General features: G+C 58.2%; 1 protein-coding gene across 3 annotated transcripts; it reads left to right on the top strand.

Annotated features, from left to right (window-relative positions):
• The first annotated feature begins 219 nt into the window (after positions 1–219).
• LOC149301713 (insulin receptor-related protein-like) lies at positions 220–17766 on the top strand. 3 transcript variants are annotated; one of them, XM_089482911.1, is made up of 22 exons: positions 220–695; positions 5109–5669; positions 7287–7656; positions 7776–7918; positions 8617–8761; positions 9020–9234; positions 9719–9845; positions 10140–10378; positions 10580–10747; positions 10851–11040; positions 11356–11397; positions 11708–12003; positions 12196–12332; positions 12435–12600; positions 13101–13209; positions 13767–13837; positions 14122–14351; positions 14803–14913; positions 15489–15648; positions 16053–16182; positions 16395–16529; positions 16818–17766. In XM_089482911.1, the coding sequence occupies exons 1-22, from the start codon at positions 557–559 to the stop codon at positions 17113–17115; spliced, it is 4182 nt and encodes a 1393-aa protein (XP_089339037.1). In that variant the 5' UTR covers positions 220–556; the 3' UTR covers positions 17116–17766. The 3 variants fall into 3 exon arrangements, with proteins under 3 accessions (XP_089339037.1, XP_089339036.1, XP_089339038.1); XM_089482910.1 differs by having other exon boundaries at positions 13098–13209; XM_089482912.1 differs by lacking the exon at positions 16395–16529 and having other exon boundaries at positions 13098–13209.
• The last annotated feature ends 318 nt before the right edge of the window (positions 17767–18084 follow it).

Below are 18084 nucleotides of genomic sequence, written 5' to 3'. Positions count from 1 at the left end.
GAAGGGCGCAGGGAGAGGGGAAGCCTCCCCGCCTCCCCAGAGAGGATGGGGTCCGGGGGGAAGGCAGTCCCAGCGGGGCCCCCTCAGCCAGGAAGGGCCCGGCGGGGCTGGGAGCGGCACTTCCCCCAGGGACCCCTTCCCTGCCTCCCTCCCTGCCTCCCTCCCTCCCTCGGTGGGCCTTATTTCCCCAACAAGGGCAGCAGGCGCTGGGGGCCAAGGCAGCCTCGCCTCAGTTGTCAGGCTAAATATTATGAACCTGACAATGGAAAACATCCCTTGGAAGGGATCCAGCCTGGTCCGCCGGGGGAGGAGGAGGAGGGAGGGAGGGAGGGAGGGAGGGGAGGTCCGGCCTGGGCGCTGCTGGGCCCCTCCCTGGCACCCTCCATCCCTGCCTCCCTCCCTCCATCCCTTCACCTGTCGCCCAGGTGCGGGGCTGCTCTTCCCGGGAGGCTGCCCGCTGGAGACCCCCACAAGTTGCCAGGGGTGAGGAGGGGGGCCGGGGAAGAGCCCCGCCGGTCCTCGGCCGCTCTGCTCGCCCTTTGCCCCTTCATGGGCCATGGAGGGGGCCCTCCCCCTGCGCCCCCCCTGGCAAGAAGAAGGAGCCCCCCGGCGCCCCCTCCAGCTCCCCTTCCTCCTCCTCCTCCTCCTCCTCCTGGGCCTCTTCAGGGGGGGACCCCAGCCGGTCAGCCCCGAGAGTAAGTTCCTCATTGGGGTCGCACAGGGGGTTTTGGGGGGGTCACTTGGCCTTTTCTGCAGATCTAGGGGGATGCTCCCTAGGGTTTGGGGGGGAGCCGGGCATGTGCCCTTCCTGAGGATGCTCCTGCCTCGTGGGAAAGAAGGGGGTCTCCAGGGAGAGAGGAGCCTGTCCTTGGGAAGATGATGGGGGCCCTTCCTGGTGGGAGTTGGGGGGCAGGAGGGGTGAGGGGTGGGAGAGGGCCAGGCAGGCCGAGGGGCCCTGGGCAATGGCAGGAACTCCGCTGATGCGCCCCAAGGCGAGTGTGCGGAGGGCAGGTGGCACAATTCGGGGCACACTCCTTGGCCTTCAGGAGGGAGAGGACCCTTGGTGGGCTCCCTGGTGTGTATTCGGGTGCTATGGGGCAGTTCTGGTCTCTGGGGAAGGATGGAGGCCCCTCTCTCACATTCTGCCATTAAACAGTGCAACAGCCTCTGGGGGTGTGTTTGTGTGTCTCTTTGTGGCGTGAGCCAAGGGGCATCTCTTGGCAGCTGTTCCTGGCAGGGAGGGGGCTCTAGGGAGAGAAGACAGCAACCAGAGATTTCAGCCCCCCACCCCTGACCCCCACAACCTTCACACCTTTAGTTATGTGCAGCGGTTGGTGATCTTCCTCCTGTCTGGTGTGGCCGAAGGGGAGAAGCACCTTCCCACAGAGAAGGAAAGGTTTCTGTAAATGGTGCCCATCCCTGGCACTTACTGCCTCAAGGAGAAGGGTCGGCTGCCAGGCTGGCTGGCTTTAAAGGGGGCACGGGTCTTGATTCATGAGGTTGGAGCCATTGGTGGTTACTGGTCAGGGTGGCCGTTTCGGCATTTGCCTCCAGAGGATGTTCCTTTGGAGGGTGCTCTTGCCCTCCTGTCCTGCAAGTGCCCTCCTGCTGGGGCAACTGGTTCGCCAGTGGGAAGCAGCCCCTCATCCGGGCCCTTCATGCCTGAACCCAAGGGTTGCTTCCATACCGGTGCCCACCCAGGTGGCCTCTGGGCAGCTGCCGTCCTGCCCCCTCTTGGCTCTGGCCCTTTGTGGCACATGTCATCTATAGGTTGGTCCACCTGCTTTGGCTGCGGGGGGGGGGGGGGAATTGGCATATTAGCTTTTCAGAAATCCACACAAGATTGATGAGGGCTAGCATTGTGTGTGAGAGAGAGATTCGGAGGGAGGGAGCCACAGTATCCTGCGCAGTCTGGCTGGTTTTATGGGCCAGGCAGAAAAGAAACTTTTGTGTTGGCAAACAGAGCAGAAGCAACACAGCGGTGGTGGCAAAGCGTTGGGGGTGGAAAAGGGGGAACCTGCCTTGAAGGAGAGGACAGCCACCCCCTGGACAGGGGTCAAGGCAGGGAGCAGCCAGGGAGGGAGGCCTTGGGCAGGGAGTGCGTTGTAGGGGCACTGCTGTGGAGTCCTTGGGCAGAAGGGTGCATATGGTGCCCACGAGACAGTCTCCTCTGTCCTCCAGGCCCACAGGGAGGGTGTCTCCCAGCCCCCCCATTGTCCCCTCGGTTGGGGCTCCTCTGGGGTCGGATCTGTGCCTTCAGGGGGCTGGAGGGGGAGGGGGACCCCTTATGTTTGGGCAGAAGGGGTCTTCCTTGGGGGATCCCAAGGGATGTGGGGTGGAGAAGAGGACCCCCAGTCCTTGCTGGGGCCTGTGGGGTCCCCTCACCTTTCAGCCAAGATCTCCTGCCCTCCAGCTCAGGTACTGCGGGCTGCTATAACTGCCTTTATCAGGTGGTAATCTAATGGTTTTATGAGCTTTGGCCCAACAAGGCATCTGTGGGCAGTTCAGCCTTTTTCTGAGAATGCCAGCCCTGGGCTCACAGGGAGAAGCAGGTGGGGTCCAAGGGGAAGGAGGCCTGCCATGTTTTTGGCTGTCCTCTGAGCCGAGGATGGGCCCCACATTGCCCACGGCAGACCCTCCTCCCACGCCGTTGCTGGCGAAGGCTGCCCCAAAGTGCCCGTTGACCCCTCCTGTTGCCGGGTGGAGTGTTTGGGGTTTGAGCAGAGTTTACAGAGTTTGTCTGCAGTGTTTATAGTAAATTAGGCTTTGGGCCTCAGGCAGGCTGGCATGCGGCTCGCGAGGTGATAATTTGGCGTTGGGTTTCACAGGCGCAAGCACACTCACCATGGAAGGGAGGCGTGGGCAGGGGCTGCGCAGCAGAGATGGGCACAGGAGTACACTCTGCGCAATTCGCGGGGAGTCTCTCCTTGTTGCCAAGCCATTGCTGAGGGGATGAGAAAATCCTGTCTGCGCCTCCATCAACTAACTCGGTTTTCTGCTGCAGCTTCAGCTGCCTGGCTGACAATGGTATCTCTGAACGTGTGCAAAGTGCCTTCCCCACCCTACATAAAAAGTACAGCCCAGGGAAACGGCTCCTTGTCCCTGAGGTCAATTAAGCAACGATGTCACTGTATAGTTTGTTATAACTGACTTCCCAGTTTATGAGACAACCTTTTGTGTGTGTGTGTGGTGGGGCGTTTCTATTCATTTTCTCCCTTCCTTCTGCTCCTTGAGGTCACTTTTTTCTCAGGGGCTTTTGGGGGGTGTTTCTTGGGGGAGGCCTGGGCTGAAGGAGAGGCCGGTGGGCTTGGATAAAGATGGCCTTTTGGCTCCCAGCCCTCTGGGATGTGGCCCTTGAGGGTCAGTGAGCAGGGAGCCTGGCTCTCTTGCAACAACAATTCAGTCCCCAGAGCATCAGAAACCCACTGGGAGAGTCTGCTGGTGGCTCTCCTGGAAGCATCATTGCCCCCAGAGCACCATCTTTCTTGTGCCATTTTGACACGCAGAATCCATGGGGTCGTGGTCCAGCCCCCCTCTCTCAATATTGTCCTTTTCTTCAGGTGACAGTTGCAGAGCAATCTGAACAGCAGGCAAATATTTCCTAGTGGTGTCCTTGCTGGCAGTTCAGGCCCAGACTGGCACAGGAGTCCTCCTGGCTCTATTTAAACAGTTGGGCAAACAGGCGCTTTCACTCTGAGCCCTGTGAGGGGCACTGCTCCTCCCCTGCCATGGGAAGCCTCTCCTGGGGGGGGGGCCTTTCAGGATGTCCACATTGGTCGTCCCCACCCCTGGCTCTGGTGCTGAGCCTGGGGGCTCCCCGGTGGTCCCTGCCATGGAGCCCTCTTTGCATGAAGCATTTTGGGCTGCTCTTTGCCTGCTTCTGCCTGCCAGCAGAGGAGAGCATCCCCCTTGCATGGCAGTCTCACCCATCTCTTCCTTGGGCCACGGAGGAGGAGTGTGGCAGCTCAGGGGGAGTGGGTGGGAACGGCCCCATTGGCCCTCCTGAGCAAATAGCTCAGCAAACAGTGCCAGGAGGGAGACTGGCAAGGAGGGCAGAGCAGGGCAAGGGAGGTGCCAGGCGGAGGGCTCCTTCCCTGGGAACAGGCAGCATGTTCCCATGGTGGAGGGGCCGCACTAGCTTATTGACTCTCCTGCCAGGAGTGGATGGCATCTGCACCTGAGAGTGGGCAGAAGCGGGTGCCAGCCAAAGCAAAGCATAGCCTCCCTGGGCTCCTATGCCACCACCGTCCAGTCCCAGGCCTCTGCTGCGGCCCCTTAGCCTGCCCACACACGATTGCTGTGGACAGAGCTTGGAGCAACTGGCCCAAGGCAGGCATGTGCATGGGGTGCACCTGTCCAGAGGGAGTTATGATTGTTCTGGGCAAGGCAAGAAGAGTATGTGGACCAGGTCCCTTCTCAAGGCCTGGAGTGTTTTTGTGACAAAATCCAAGGGAGACCCTGGGACCCTCTTTGCCTTTCCAACTGTGCATATAGATCAGAGCTTGGGGAGGTTACTTTTTTGGATGACCATTTCCCCAGCCAGTGTGGGACAAGAGTTTCCAGAGTCCTCCATTCATCATGTTCACGGGACACTGGAGCTTACATGCAAAAAGAAAAAAAACCCCAACAGTATCCCACCTTTTCTCCATTACTGGAATCAAGGTGGCATACATACAGAAACAGTTATAACATTCAAATTGTATAAACATTAATGTTCTTATTCAATTATAGCACTGATCAACTAAAAACTGTGATTATTTAAAAGGTAGTGCAGCACATTTGAAAGCTCCTTTGTTGCCTTATGTTTATTATAAAAGTAACTTCCCCAAGCTCAGTCGGGCTTCTCTCTGGGTCAGCTAATGGAAGGGGGCCCAGGCAGCCGCTGCCCCTCGAGATGCCAGAGGTTTCTGGGGGTATCACTGGGGCATCCAGTTCAGCTCAGAGCCTGCTAACATTCGTATGATGGGATCTTTTTGGTTTTTAATTGTACCTCTTTTAACTTCAGTCCCAGACTGGGGAAAGGGATGGGGATGATGGGGATGACAGTGGCAGCAGCCTCCTCTGACTGACCCCTTGTCACTTTCTCCTCCTCTCTGCCCCTTGCATAGTCTGTGAGAGCCTGGACATCCGCCTGGAGGCTTCCCAGCTGCGGAGGCTGGAGAACTGCACGGTGGTGGAGGGCAGCCTCCAGATCCTGCTTATGTTCACCAGCAGCAGTGAGGACTTCCGGCCGCTCAGCTTCCCCCGGCTGGTCATGGTCACCGAGTACCTGCTCCTCTTCCGGGTCTACGGGCTGGAGAGCCTGCGGGACCTCTTCCCCAACCTGGCGGTCATCCGGGGGACCAGCCTCTTCTTCAACTATGCCCTGGTCATCTTTGAGATGCCCCACCTGCGTGATATTGGCCTCTTCAGCCTGACCAGTGTTCTGAATGGCTCGGTGCGCATTGAGCGCAACCAGGAGCTCTGCCACATCTCCACCATCGACTGGGGGCTCCTGCAGCCCCCCCACTCCCTGGAGCATAACATCATCTTGCACAATAAGCCTGTGGAGGAGTGCGCCGACGTGTGCCCAGGCATGTTAGGTGTGGAGAAGCCCTGCGTCCAGACCCAGAAGGGCCTTGGAGGGGAGATGGAGTACCGCTGCTGGACCTCCAGCAACTGCCAGAAAGGTGGGCCTGGGCCTGGTGGTGGGGTGGAGGGGGGTTCAAGAGGGCTGGGGTGGGCTAGTTTCTAAGGGGGAGTAATTGGGAAGGGTCCGTCCGGGGGCCCTCCAGAAACCTTCCCTTATCCCTTGCTGTGGTCATGGCTGGATGTGGGGCTATGGGCCTGGGGAAGGGAGGGAGACCCCCCCCCCCCACACACGCACACACCTCATTGGATCTTCAGGAGTGCTTTAGCTGTGGATTCCCACATTGCAGAAGGGAGTTGGAATAGATGGTCCTTACGGTCCCTTCCAACTCTGAGATTCTATGATCCTAACAAAGAAAGTGTCTGATTGTATAAAACAGTCAGGACTGGGTCTTGTCCTGAAGAAAGACATCTCTTTGGGATCTCTTTGTCTCTGTCTCTTTTGAAGGCGGTGTAGTTAAGGCGGTGCAGTTTAATGGGACCCCCTTTGTATTGTCCTTTGGGGAGGAGGGCAGCCAGCCCCCTAACCTCCACCCCCATTGTCTCTACTGTGAAACGCTCATAAAGGTGTTGAGCCTCCCCCCCCTCCATCTGGGTTTGTTTTCTGTCAACAAGAGGCCTGCTAATGAAATATACACTGCAAACAGACTGATGCTTATCATGTGCAGCCAGCCAGCCAGCATCCCCTCCTCCTCCTCCTGAGCCCTCTGTCTGTCTGTCTGTCCCAGGCTTTCCTTGTAGACTCAAAAGCATTGGCAAATAGCCTTCTGCGATGCCTCTCCATCTCTAGGGTGGGCGGCTGTTTGTGGGGAGAGCAGGGTGGGAGGCACAGGCCCTTATCTAGGGCAGAGATGTAGGAAAGGGTTCCCTTTTCCCTTCTTAAAAAGAAGGTTGGCTGGCTGTGGGAACAGATCTGGTGAGCAGTGGGAGAGAAGTGCTTTGTTTGGGTGAAGGATGGAGGCAGTGAGCCCTTCAAAGGCTTGCAGGAAGGGCCTGATTCTGGGCGAGAGGCCGATGAAAGAGGAGTCTGCTTAGGCAACAGGCTTTTAGCTTTGCATATCCATCCATCCTTCCTTTCTTCCGGCTCCTGGTGGAATGCCCTCCCTGTTCCAGTGGCTCAAGGCAGGCTGGGCATGTTATGATAGTATAGAACCAAGAAGGGTTTGTAAGGTTTGGGGAAATGTTAGCGGTCCTGGCTCAGAGCTTCCTTCCAAATCTGTAAAAGGAGTTTGCCCACAAGAGGATGTACTAGCTCAGCCATCCACATCTGCTGGCCACGTTGAGTGGTCTGTGGCCCCAGCAGGCAAAGAGATGGAGCTGACAGGCCAGAGCCTCAGCCGCCAGAAGTGATGTGACGCCCGTAGGCAACTTCTGGTTGTACAAAAGAGAGGGAAATGCTTCAAAATTTCAGAAGGTTTTCACATCCTACTCCCTGATCTCTAAGACAGCAGTGTGGTGGACTACAGCTCCCACAGTCCCTGGCCCTTGCCCATGCCAGTTGGGTGCTTTGTGAGGCTGTAGACCAGGACTTCAGTGGTTGGAGGGGAGTAGACAAGTCTTCTCCCGGCCCTCCTGGGCATTTCCGGAGGAGCGTTTTGGAGCAGAAGCAGCAGGATTGTCCTGTCCTCACAACCGGCCTCTCCTTTCCTCTTGCTCAGTGTGCCCTTGCAAAGTAGGGGGAGGAGGAGGAGGAGCAGGTGCCCCTGCTGTGGCTGCTGGCACTGATACCGCCGCCGCTGCCTGCACCAGCGCCGCCGAGTGCTGCCACCCGGAGTGCCTGGGGGGTTGCAGCCGGCCCCGGGACCACCGCACCTGTGTGGCCTGCCGCCACTTTGAACTGAACGGGCGCTGCCTCCGCTCGTGCCCAGAGCTCACTTACGAGTACGAGGGTTGGCGCTGCGTGACTGCTGAGCACTGCGCCAGCCTGCGCAAGGTGTCAGAGAACCCCCGCGACTCCTCCCAGTTTGTCATCCACCAGCGGCAGTGCCTATCTGAGTGCCCCTCTGGGTACACGAGGAATGACAGCAGGTGAGCAGTGGGCGAAGGCTGGGAGGCAGCCCCCCCTAAATCTTTGGGCCTGTTGGGGTGCAAGGAGGGTGCACAGCCAACTAGCCCAGTTTCTCTCTCTGCCTCCTCCCTCCTTGCAGCATTGTCTGCCACAAGTGTGAAGGTCTCTGCCCCAAGAAGTGTAAAGTGGGCACCAAGACCATCGACTCCACCCGGGCAGCCCGGGACCTGGCTGGCTGCACCTTTGTAGAGGGCAACCTGATCATCAACATTCGCCGTGGGGGTGAGTGGCGCTCTGGCACTAGGCAGTGGGAGGGAGCTCTGGCCTGGAGGCATGAAGTGTTGGTGGGGGCGGCTGCTGTGGATTCAGGTTCTGTGGCACCCATTTGTGGCAGGAGCAGAAGCACCAGTTGCACTAAGCGCATGTTTGGTTAAGTAAATGTGCAAAATGAGAGAGGCCAAACCCAAGTGGGGAGCCCACTGGACATGTGCCAGGACTGCTCCGTGCCTCGCCAAGAGTTCTTCCGGTGCCTGGCTTTGGCACAGCATGCCGTGGTTAGATAAGCATTGTTAGTGGCAAATGGATGCAGCGGATGGGCTGCAGCTCCTCCTCACAGCCAGAGGGAGAACTGGGCCCCTGAACAAGCAATTCTGCCCAGATGCTCCCCATCTGAAGATTCAGTCCAGTCCCCACAGCTGGGCTCCTGGGCTGGGATAGTCTGGGCAGGAGGAGATGTTTGGGGGCCCAGTTCCAGTGCTTGCTAGGAGGGATTGCTGGAGCCCATCAGTGGAAGGGCTGTGCACCATCTGGGTGGGTGGGTGCAGAGCCTGTCTGAAGGGAGAACGCCCTGCTTCACTCTTCCCTGCCCACAAGACTCTGAGGCCAGGCTGCTGTTCCTTGGATGGCTACCAGGTGAGACCAGGCCAGCCAGGCTGATGAGGGGCTTACGCTGTGCTCTCTCCTCTGGCCTTCCCTTGCAGACAACCTGGCCTCCGCTCTGCAGGGCAGCCTTGGCCTTGTGGAGACCATCACAGGCTTCCTGAAGATCAAGCACTCCTTTGCCCTCATCTCTCTCTCCTTCTTCAAGAACCTCCGGCTGATCCGAGGGGACTCCATGGTGGACGGGTGAGCAGAGCGGGCAAGGAGGGGCCGGGTGAGCCTTGGCCAAGTGGCGGGGGGGGGGGGGGGCTCTTCTGCCATTCAGCATTATGGCCCCTGCAGGCATCAGGTCCTGCCCACTGAGCCTCATCCACAAGTGGACCATCTCTGCTCTCTCTCTCCCCAACTCCTGCCTCCCCCCCCGTGGACCCCCACCGCTGCCTGCATTTGTGCCCCATCTGCCGGTGCTCAGCTGCCCTCCCCTTCTCTTATTTTTTCCTCCAGGAACTACACGCTCTATGTGCTGGACAACCAGAACCTCCAGCAGCTCTGGGACTGGCGCTACCACATGCTCGCCATCCCGGTGGGCAAGATGTACTTTGCCTTCAACCCCCGGCTCTGCCTTTCTGAGATCTACCAAATGGAGGAGATCACTGGCACCAAAGGCCGGCAGAACAAGGCAGAGATCAACCCTCGGACCAACGGGGACAGGGCCTCCTGTGAGTGGCCTGTGGGGCGGGGAGGGGGCTCCTTGGGCCCTGGGAGGATCAGGCGCCTGTCCTCCTCAGCCTCCACCCCATCAAGCCTATCTTGCAGCCCTGCTTGGCATGGGGCTGTCGAAGCAGTTTGGGCTACAACCCCCACAGTCCCTGCAGTGGCTCCTGGGGCGCCTGGGGGTTGAAATACAGAACTTCTGGAGGGTCAAAGGTTGCCCCCCCCCCCAGGTTTGACTGGCCTCAAACCCCCGCGGGTGCAGAGGCAGAAACCTCTTAAGGAGGAGATGTGGCGCAGCCCATCGCCCTTGCATTCCTGTCCAGGTCTTTCCCAGGAGGCCTTTCTATGAAGAGAGGGCTTGTGGTTCGTAACTGTGGCTGCAAGCTGACATCTCGGTCTTCCCAGAAGCCAGGCTCCAACCCCATACTATCTCACCCTGACCCCTTTTCATGCCCCCTCCCAAGCTGATGGGCTCCCCCCCCTTTCCAGGCAAGACCCAGACCCTGCGCTTCATCTCCAACGCCACGGAGTCGGACCGCATCAACCTCAAGTGGGAACGCTACCAGCCGCCCGAGTACCGGGACCTCCTGAGCTTCATTGTCTACTACAAGGAGTCGTAAGTCTGTAGGGAGCATCCATTCCAAGGGGCTGGAGGGGGCACAGTCTCACAGTTTTCCTGTGAGGAAGGGGGTACCCAGAGTCCCCCCCCACACACACTTGGTGCTTTAGTCTGCACACCACCCCTGTCTGTCTAGCCCCTCACCTGCGCCTCCTGGACATGGACATAACAGGTCTCCTAAAGGTCCTCTGAGGCCCCTGAAGCACCTGTTTGGAATGGGGGGCAAGCATCCCCTGGCATTCTGTGCAGCCCTGACTCGCCATGGCCACTCAGCCTTCTTTACCTCCACAGGCCTTTCCAGAACGTGACAGAGTATGTGGGGCAGGATGCCTGTGGGGCCAACAGCTGGAATGTGGTGGACGTGGAGCTCCCCCTGAGCAATGACCAGGAGCCCGGGGTGATCCTGCAGAGCCTCAAGCCTTGGACCCAGTACGCCATCTTTGTGCGGGCCATCACCCTCACCACCGCAGAAGAGGGCAGGAACTACGGGGCCCAGAGCAAGGTGGTCTACATCCGCACCATGCCGGCAGGTGAGTGGTCTTTAGAAAGCCTAGGAAAGCCCATGGTGAGCATTCAGTGTATTGGAATATGGGAGATCACTGCTCTCAGTTCCTGGCTTGGGGGGGGGAACGGAGGGGCCCAGGGCCCATGGCGGCAGCGGCTGCTTTGTGGCCTTCCTCTCTGCATCCTCCCCTCCCCTTTTCTCTCTCTGTGCCCATATCATCCGCCAGCCCCGACTGTGCCGCGGGATGTCATCTCCATGTCCAACTCCTCCTCACACCTGATTGTCCGGTGGAAGCCGCCCACTCAGCCCAACGGCAACCTCACCTACTACTTGGTCTTGTGGCAGCAACTGGCAGAAGACTCGGAGCTGTTTGTCAACGACTACTGTCACAAAGGTAGGCAGTGATCAGCTCTTGGGCTGGTGAGGGGCTCCTGGGCACAGTCGTGCCACTGGGTCTCATGGCTAGCTGTCCCCTTCTCTCTCTTTCCGGGACCAAGGCCTTCGGCTGCCCACCAGCAGCGCAGACACCCGCTTTGACACGGACGATGGCGAGGGACGTGGGGACGTGGAAGATGACCAGTGCTGCCCATGCCAGAGCCCTGTCGGGCAGACCCCACTGGGGGCTGAAACAGTCTCTTTCCAAAAGAAATTTGAAAACTTCCTCCACAACTCCATCATCATCCCCAGGTGACCAGGCCAAGAGAGGCTCCAGGGGTGAAGGGGGGGAGACACTGAAAGCTGCCCTCCCCAAAATGGCCAGAAAGTAGCAGTGCCCTCTCAGCAGTGGTTGGTGGGTTTCCCATTCTTCAGTCAGGAAGCCATTTGCCTGCCAGCCTCACCATCTCCCTCTGAGGGCATCTGAGTCGCTCCTGGGTCTCAGGCATTATTTCTTGGATTGAATGCTGTATTACTCCATGGGAAGCAGGCGTCCCAGAAAGCGAGCCCTGGCAGTGGGGAAGCTGCAGCAGGGCTTGTGCTCACCTCCTGCCTGTCTTCTTCCAGGCCTCCGTGGAAAGTCACGTCCATCAACAAGGCCTCCCACAGGTGAGCCGCAGAAGGAGAATCATGCCCCCTTCATGGAGCTCTTTACAAAGAAGGAGCCATATTAGAAATGTGGTGGCTAACAGTTCTTGTTTTTCATGTGAGCTTTTGTGGCTATAACCTCCCTTCTTTGGATGTAGTACTGAATGGGCTTAAAGCCACAAAAGCGCATGTGAAAATCAAAACCACCATTGATATTGCTGGGTGTTGACTCTTGGAAGGGGCTGGCTGGAGGCACCAGTGGAGGGGGTTTCCTGGCTCCGGCCGCCTGCCAGGCCAGTGGCCACCCTTTTCCTCTCTTCCCCCATGACAGGATCCCCAAGAGGCGCAGAGATGCTGCTTCCGCACCAGGGGCTGGACACCTCTTTGCCAGCCCCTCTTCTCCAGATGTTCCGCGCAATGCAGCTGCCCCCAACGCCACGGAGACAGACCCAAAGACCCAGAAGGAATTCCGCATCTCTGAGGACAAAGTGGTGAGGGAACGGACGGCCATCAGCAGCCTCCGCCACTTTACTGAGTACCGCATTGACATCCACGCCTGCAACCACGCTGCCCAGACCGTGGGCTGCAGCGCTGCCACCTTTGTCTTTGCCAGGACCATGCCAGAACGTGAGTGACCAGAGGCCCAGTGGGAGAGACCTGCTTGGGGGGCAGGTGAGGGGGCTGCTTGAGCCTCCTTGGCAAGGCTGGCTGAGGAGGATCTGCTGGACAGACTCCGCAAGGCCTACCTGGAGTCCAGAGGAGGTCTGGGGGTATCTCTTTTGGGCCCTGCGGCTGAGCATCTTCTCCCCACTCTCCTAGCTCAAGCAGACAACATTCCCGGCAACATCACCTGGGAGTCGGCTGGCAAGAACAGTGTCCTCCTCCGCTGGGAGGAGCCCAGGAACCCCAATGGGCTGGTCCTGAAATACGAGATCAAGTACAGCCGGGAGAACGAGGTGAGAGGGGACATCTATTGTGGGGAAGGGGCCCCTTTTTCCTAAGGCACAGACAGCCTTGAGCACCCCTCTCCCCCTCGGCTCCCCTTTTCCCTCCTGCAGAAGGTCGTCTCGGTCGTGTGTGTCTCCCGCCACCGCTATGCCCGGTATGGGGGCTACCACCTTGCCCTTCTCCAGCCGGGAAACTACTCGGCTAAGGTGCGTGCCACTTCGCTGGCAGGGAATGGGTCATGGACAGGGCTCATCAAATTTTACATCCTTGGGCCGGGTAAGTGCCTCCTTCCCCGGAGGATGGGGTGGCATGGATGAGGGTATTTCAGTGGCTCAGCCTGGTTGGATTCTCTTTCCTTTAGAGATGCTGCAGGGTCAGCTCCTTGTGCTGCGCTGGGGGTGGAGGGATGAGGGGAGGACTGGGATGAGAGGCCCACTCCTTTAGCTGAGTTGGTGCCTCAGGAGCAGGGAACCTCATCCAGAGCTTCCTGCTGTGGGGTGCCTTGCAAGCTGTGCCTGGTGCTGCAGAAGGGGCTGTGGGCAGCAACGTGGACAGAAGATGAGACCGCCTGTGCCATGCAAGATTACACCTGGTGCCTCCCAAGGGCAAATTAGCAGCTGCTATGGCCATGGGAAGAGAAATTCTGCCCCTCTGAAGGCCAGAATGCAGTCTGGGCCCCTTGTGGGAGAAAGCTGGGTGGGTGGGTCGCCTTATTGGTAATGAAAGAGTGGAGTGAAAACTGCCCCTCTCCTTCCATCCCACCTGCTTCTAAGTAGAGGAAGAGGAGGCGGGGAACGTCTATGTGCTCCTGACGCTGATGCCGGTGGTCCTGATGGTGGGGATTGCGTGCTTGGCCATCTTTGTCTTCTTGTACAACAAGAAAAGGTAAGCTTTTCTCAGGGCGGGCAGGTGCAGGGGATGGTGACAGTTTGGTGTTTGGGGTGTCTATGTTTCTCAAAGGCTACTACACATTTTAAAAGAAGTAAAATAGATTAAATCCTAAACAGGGTGCATTTATGCTAAATTTGGTTTTTGGAACCAAAAAGAGTCAGCATATCTGGCACTGACTGAAAAGCTTACCTTTGGGATAACATGTTTGTTCCACCATCAAGGTCTCAAGCTTGACTCAGGCTTGCTTCCTTTGTAGGTCGCTAAAATGAGTCCCCAGATTGTTGGGGGCAATTTGCTTACACTTTGTAAACTGCTTAGGGAGTGCTTAAGTGCACTGATAAGCGGTATCAAAATGTACTTGCTATTGCTATCAAAAGAAACCCTGTGAGGGGCTGAGCAGGGCGACTGGGGATAGGGGGATTTGCCATGCTTCTCCTTGGCTTCCACATGCCGATCCAAACAGCAGGGTCTGCCAAGGCAAGCCCCCACCTGCTCCCCGGGTCCCACTTGGGGCCATCCTGAGCTCTGTCTCTCCACTTCTTCCTTCCCAGGAGCACGGAGGGGTACCCCAGTGGGACCCTCTATGCCTCTGTCAACCCCGAATACTTCAGCACTTCCAACAGTGAGTACAGTGCTCCTTTCGCAGTCATCTCTTGGGGCAGATGTGGCCCATTTGTAAGGCACAGGCACGTGACGGGGAGGGAACAACCTTAGCAAGGGAAAGATTCGGAGGACAGTGACCTCGGTTCAAGCCATGCAAGGTTTGCCCCTCCGGAACTTTGCTTGTGCCCCCGGGTGCCGCCTTGCCCTCCTTGCCTGCGCACTGGTGGGGTCTCCTGTGGGCTACTGCCCTTCCCCTTGCCCTCCTAACACTGAGCCTTTCCTTCTCTGGCTCTTGCTGGGCAGTGTACCTCCCGGACGAGTGGGAGGTGCCCCGGGAGAAGATCCAGGTGCTGCGTGAACTGGGCCAGGGCTCCTTTGGGATGGTCTATGAGGGGATCGCCAAGGACATTGAAGGAGAAGGCCAGGAGACCCGGGTGGCCCTCAAGACGGTCAACGAACTGGCCACCATGCGGGAGCGGATTGAATTCCTGAACGAGGCCTCCGTCATGAAAGCCTTCAGGTGCCACCATGTGGTGAGTTGGGGATGAGCAGCGGAGGCCTGGAATGGATATTGACTATCATGGAGGAAAGGCGGGGGGGGGGGGTGGAGTCCGTAAAGCTTCTTTTGGAAACGGCTGAGGGACTTCTGGGGTGCTGCATCAGGGAGTGCTTTTTAGGCTTCATTCAGCTCCCTGAGGCCCTGACCTGCATGGCTGATGGTTTTCAGGGGATTCTGGGAGCCATTCCCAAACATCTGGTGCCCTGAGAACCATCGGCCATCAAGCTCCCTCCCTCCCCCCCAACCCAGGAGCTCAAAGGACAGCTGCTGGTTTCTCAGCCCACCCAAAAAAAGGAATATCAACACCAGCCTGACCAGCAGGGCTGACAGTACACTCCCTGCAGTCTTGCCCATGGGACCTTTGGGAAGCCTACTGTAAATGTGTTTTGGGGGGCTGTGCTTCTCTCTGTTTGTGCTGCCTCCAGGTACGGCTCCTTGGTGTGGTCTCCCAGGGCCAGCCGGCCTTGGTCATCATGGAGCTGATGACACGCGGGGACCTGAAGAGCTTCCTCCGTTCCCTCCGGCCAGAAGCTGAGGTGGGTGAACCCCTGGTGCCATGGGTCACCCCTGCCATTGCTGATCCCCCTGCCTCCTCATGCCTACCATGCTTCCACTGCTACTCCTCCAGAGCCCAACTACTTCCAGAGCAGCCTGGGAGGAGGACCCTTCTGAACAGGCAGGCAGGGCCTGTGGGGACCCCAGGCGATGGGTGGAAACGTTGGACCAGGCCTTGGCGGTTGGGTTGCCCCTGAGTCCTGGGACCCTCTTCCCTCCAGAAGGTGGGCTACTGTTCCTCTGGCATAGCCAGTCCAGAACCCAGCACCAGGATTTACCAAATGCATGGGGTGGAAATTGGAGGCCATTTGGGGGCCTGGCTAGCAGAGCATCCCCAGCCAGTCTCCCAAGAAGGAAACAGCCTAAATCCTAAAGCAAGGGAACACTCCACAAAGGGAAGTTTCTCTGAATGCAGGAAGAAGTGGTGGAGCATCTGCCAGAGTGAGGGAGGGAAAGGGAAGCCGGATGGAAGGTGGTGGGCAATGGGAGGGTGTTCAAGGAGAGCTGCCTCTCCCCTGGCCCCCTTGCCCAAGCCATGCCTGTGTCTTCCTGGTAGAACAACCCTGGCCTGCCTCCCCCCACGCTGAAAGAGATGATCCAGATGGCTGGCGAGATTGCCGATGGCATGGCCTACTTGAACGCCAAGAAGTTTGTCCACAGGGACCTGGCAGCCCGCAACTGCATGGTTTCGGAGGACTTCACGGTGAAGATTGGAGGTGGGCCGTGGCAGGGAAACCCCCACCCCCAGCATGTGCGTGTGCATGTGCGTGGGATTAGCCTGGCTCCAGTCACTGCTCACCCTTGGTCATTCCCTCGCCTACTCAACTTGAAGCAGGAGACATGGCCAGGTCAAGGCCCTGGGCCAGAGCTGCCTCCCTAAACCAGCACCTTCCACTGGCTATGCTCCATTAGGTAATGGGTACCATCATCCCCGTCCCATTGGGAGGGTGCCAGGTTGGGGAGATGGACTGACCGTCCTACTCTGGAGGTTTGTCCATCCCTACATTGCCATGGAGGCTGCATGGCCTGCAGAAGGAATATGCCTATGCCCTCACTGCTTCTCCTTCCACCCCTTTGGTACTCTTTTCTGACTGGTTCTTCTCCACTTCTCCTTTGATAGATTTTGGCATGACCAGGGACATCTATGAGACTGACTATTACCGCAAAACAGGGAAAGGTTTGCTGCCTGTCCGCTGGATGTCTCCAGAAGCCCTAAAGGACGGCCTCTTCAACACTCACTCGGACATTTGGTAGGCGATGGCAAGCATCGGGCAGGGGAGGGGAGGGTGACCCCAACCCAGACACACAGCTCAGCGCTGGCAGGTCCCTGCTCCCCAGAGAGCCAGGAGGAGACTCTGGGCTTGAGCTGTGGGTCCTGGGGTTCCCTCAGTGGGCACCTCCTCTTCCTGAGCCGAAAGGAGGGGAGAGGCAACCAGAGAGATGACCGGAGCCTGTGTTGCAGGTCCTTTGGGGTGGTGCTGTGGGAGATTGCCACCCTGGCAGAGCAGCCCTACCAGGGCATGTCCAACGAGCAGGTCCTGCACTTTGTCATGGACAGCGGCGTCCTGGAGAGGCCAGAGAACTGTCCTGAGAAGCTGTGAGTCACTCCCTCCCTCCCTCTCTGTCCCTGGGGGGCTGGAGTGATCGTGAGACTGTGCTGAGGCAGGGCTTATGAGAAGAGGATGGCATAGCTCCACGCTCTTTCCCCCTCCTCCAATCCCAGCAACAGTGAAGCTCCAGAGTATGTGGGGCTGAGCATGGATGTCTGACTCTCCACATGGCCCCACTCCTCTGGGAGCATCCTGGTCCCTTCTGCCTTTGAAGGGGGCTCTCTGGCCCAGTCTGTAATGCCCAGGACCCCCTCCGCTCTCTCTCCTCGCTCCAGGCATGAGCTGATGACCTGGTGCTGGCAGCAGAATCCACGCCTCCGGCCCTCCTTCACCCAGATCCTGGAGCGCATCAAAGAGGACATGAACAGCAGCTTCCGCACTCACTCCTTTTTCTACAGCCTGGAGAACAAGCACTGCAGCTCCTGGGAGGCTTTGGATGCAGAGACAGACCAGCTGCTCGTGACAGAAGTGCCTGTGCCAGGGGCCCCCGACGGTCCCCTTCTCTCTCTGGGCCCCTGCAAAGAGAAGGGGCAGGCAGCAGACCCCTGCCCCAATGGGAGACCCAGCCATTGAGCCAGGCTAGACTGCCACTGCTGCCGCCCTCAGAGCCTCCTGCGAGGGACAAGGACTGCCACCAAGGCAAGGGGCATTCTCTGTGGAGCAGAAGTAGCTGCAAGACAATCTTTGGCTTCTTCCCTACTCTTTTTGCCTTGAAGGCACAGCAACCGGGAGACGGTCCCTCTCCTTTTTGCTCTTGCGCTCCGGATGCTGCAGCAGGTGCCATGGCGTCTCTCTGCCTCTCCATCTTCCCCTGTGTGCCTGGTGCTGCCATTGCCAGCTGTGGCTTTGGGTCTCATGGCAGACATTCTACCTGGGCTGATCTGTTTTGCAGAGAGCCAGGCGGCACACACGGCGGCTGCCATCTTACGCTTCCATTCACCTCAGACTGACAGTTGCGACTGAGTTACCCTTGGGTTACATTGGCAGCCTCTGTGCGTGAAGCAGGAGCTCCTGGGCCAAATGACTGAACAGCAGGCCAAAGGGCAGCACCAGACATCTGGGGCCCCTGCTCCAGGTCCCCTCGGTTTGGGGCATGGGACCTGGAAGAGCACCCCTCCCTCTTCCCTCCTTCCCTCTTCCTCAGGTGAGTGCTGGCAGGGTGCTTTGGCCATTTGCACCTGTTGTGCCACGAGATGAACACAGAATAAACCTTTTTTCTTTGTATACTGAATGGGTGAGAGATAACCGACCTAGCTCAATCTCATTCACTCACAGCCTCCCTGCCACATGCTTTACCCCTCGAAAAGCAGGTTAGGTGCTCTGTGAATTAGGATGCTCCCAAGGGTCAGGCCCCATAGGTGCCAAAGAGGCTCAGATTCAGGTACTGAGAACTGTTCAGCAAAAGGACAGGTCTTTGGCTGGCCACAGCTGCTCTTTAACCCAAAGAGGGACTTTGCACATGAAACCAATGAGGCCAAAGTGGGGCACCAAGGTCAGAGGCTGCAGTGCTCAGGTTGAGCCACAGGAGGGCAGTCCAGCCAA

Source organism: Sceloporus occidentalis, unplaced genomic scaffold, assembly GCF_023333645.1.
Source record: "Sceloporus occidentalis isolate IW3139 unplaced genomic scaffold, rSceOcc1.0.p SCAF_20, whole genome shotgun sequence".
NCBI lineage: Eukaryota > Metazoa > Chordata > Lepidosauria > Squamata > Phrynosomatidae > Sceloporus > Sceloporus occidentalis.
Note: the sequence above shows the minus strand (reverse complement) of the source record. Positions and strands in the feature narration are given on the sequence as shown.

Excerpts from the sequence above, each read along its gene's own strand:
- LOC149301713 (XM_089482910.1), top strand. The coding sequence starts at position 557 with ATGGAGGGGGCCCTCCCCCTGCGCCCCCCCTGGCAAGAAGAAGGAGCC. Across the intron at positions 12,004-12,195 it reads TGCCAGGACCATGCCAGAAC|CTCAAGCAGACAACATTCCC; the intron begins GTGAGTGACCAG and ends CCACTCTCCTAG. Across the intron at positions 12,333-12,434 it reads AGTACAGCCGGGAGAACGAG|AAGGTCGTCTCGGTCGTGTG; the intron begins GTGAGAGGGGAC and ends TCCCTCCTGCAG.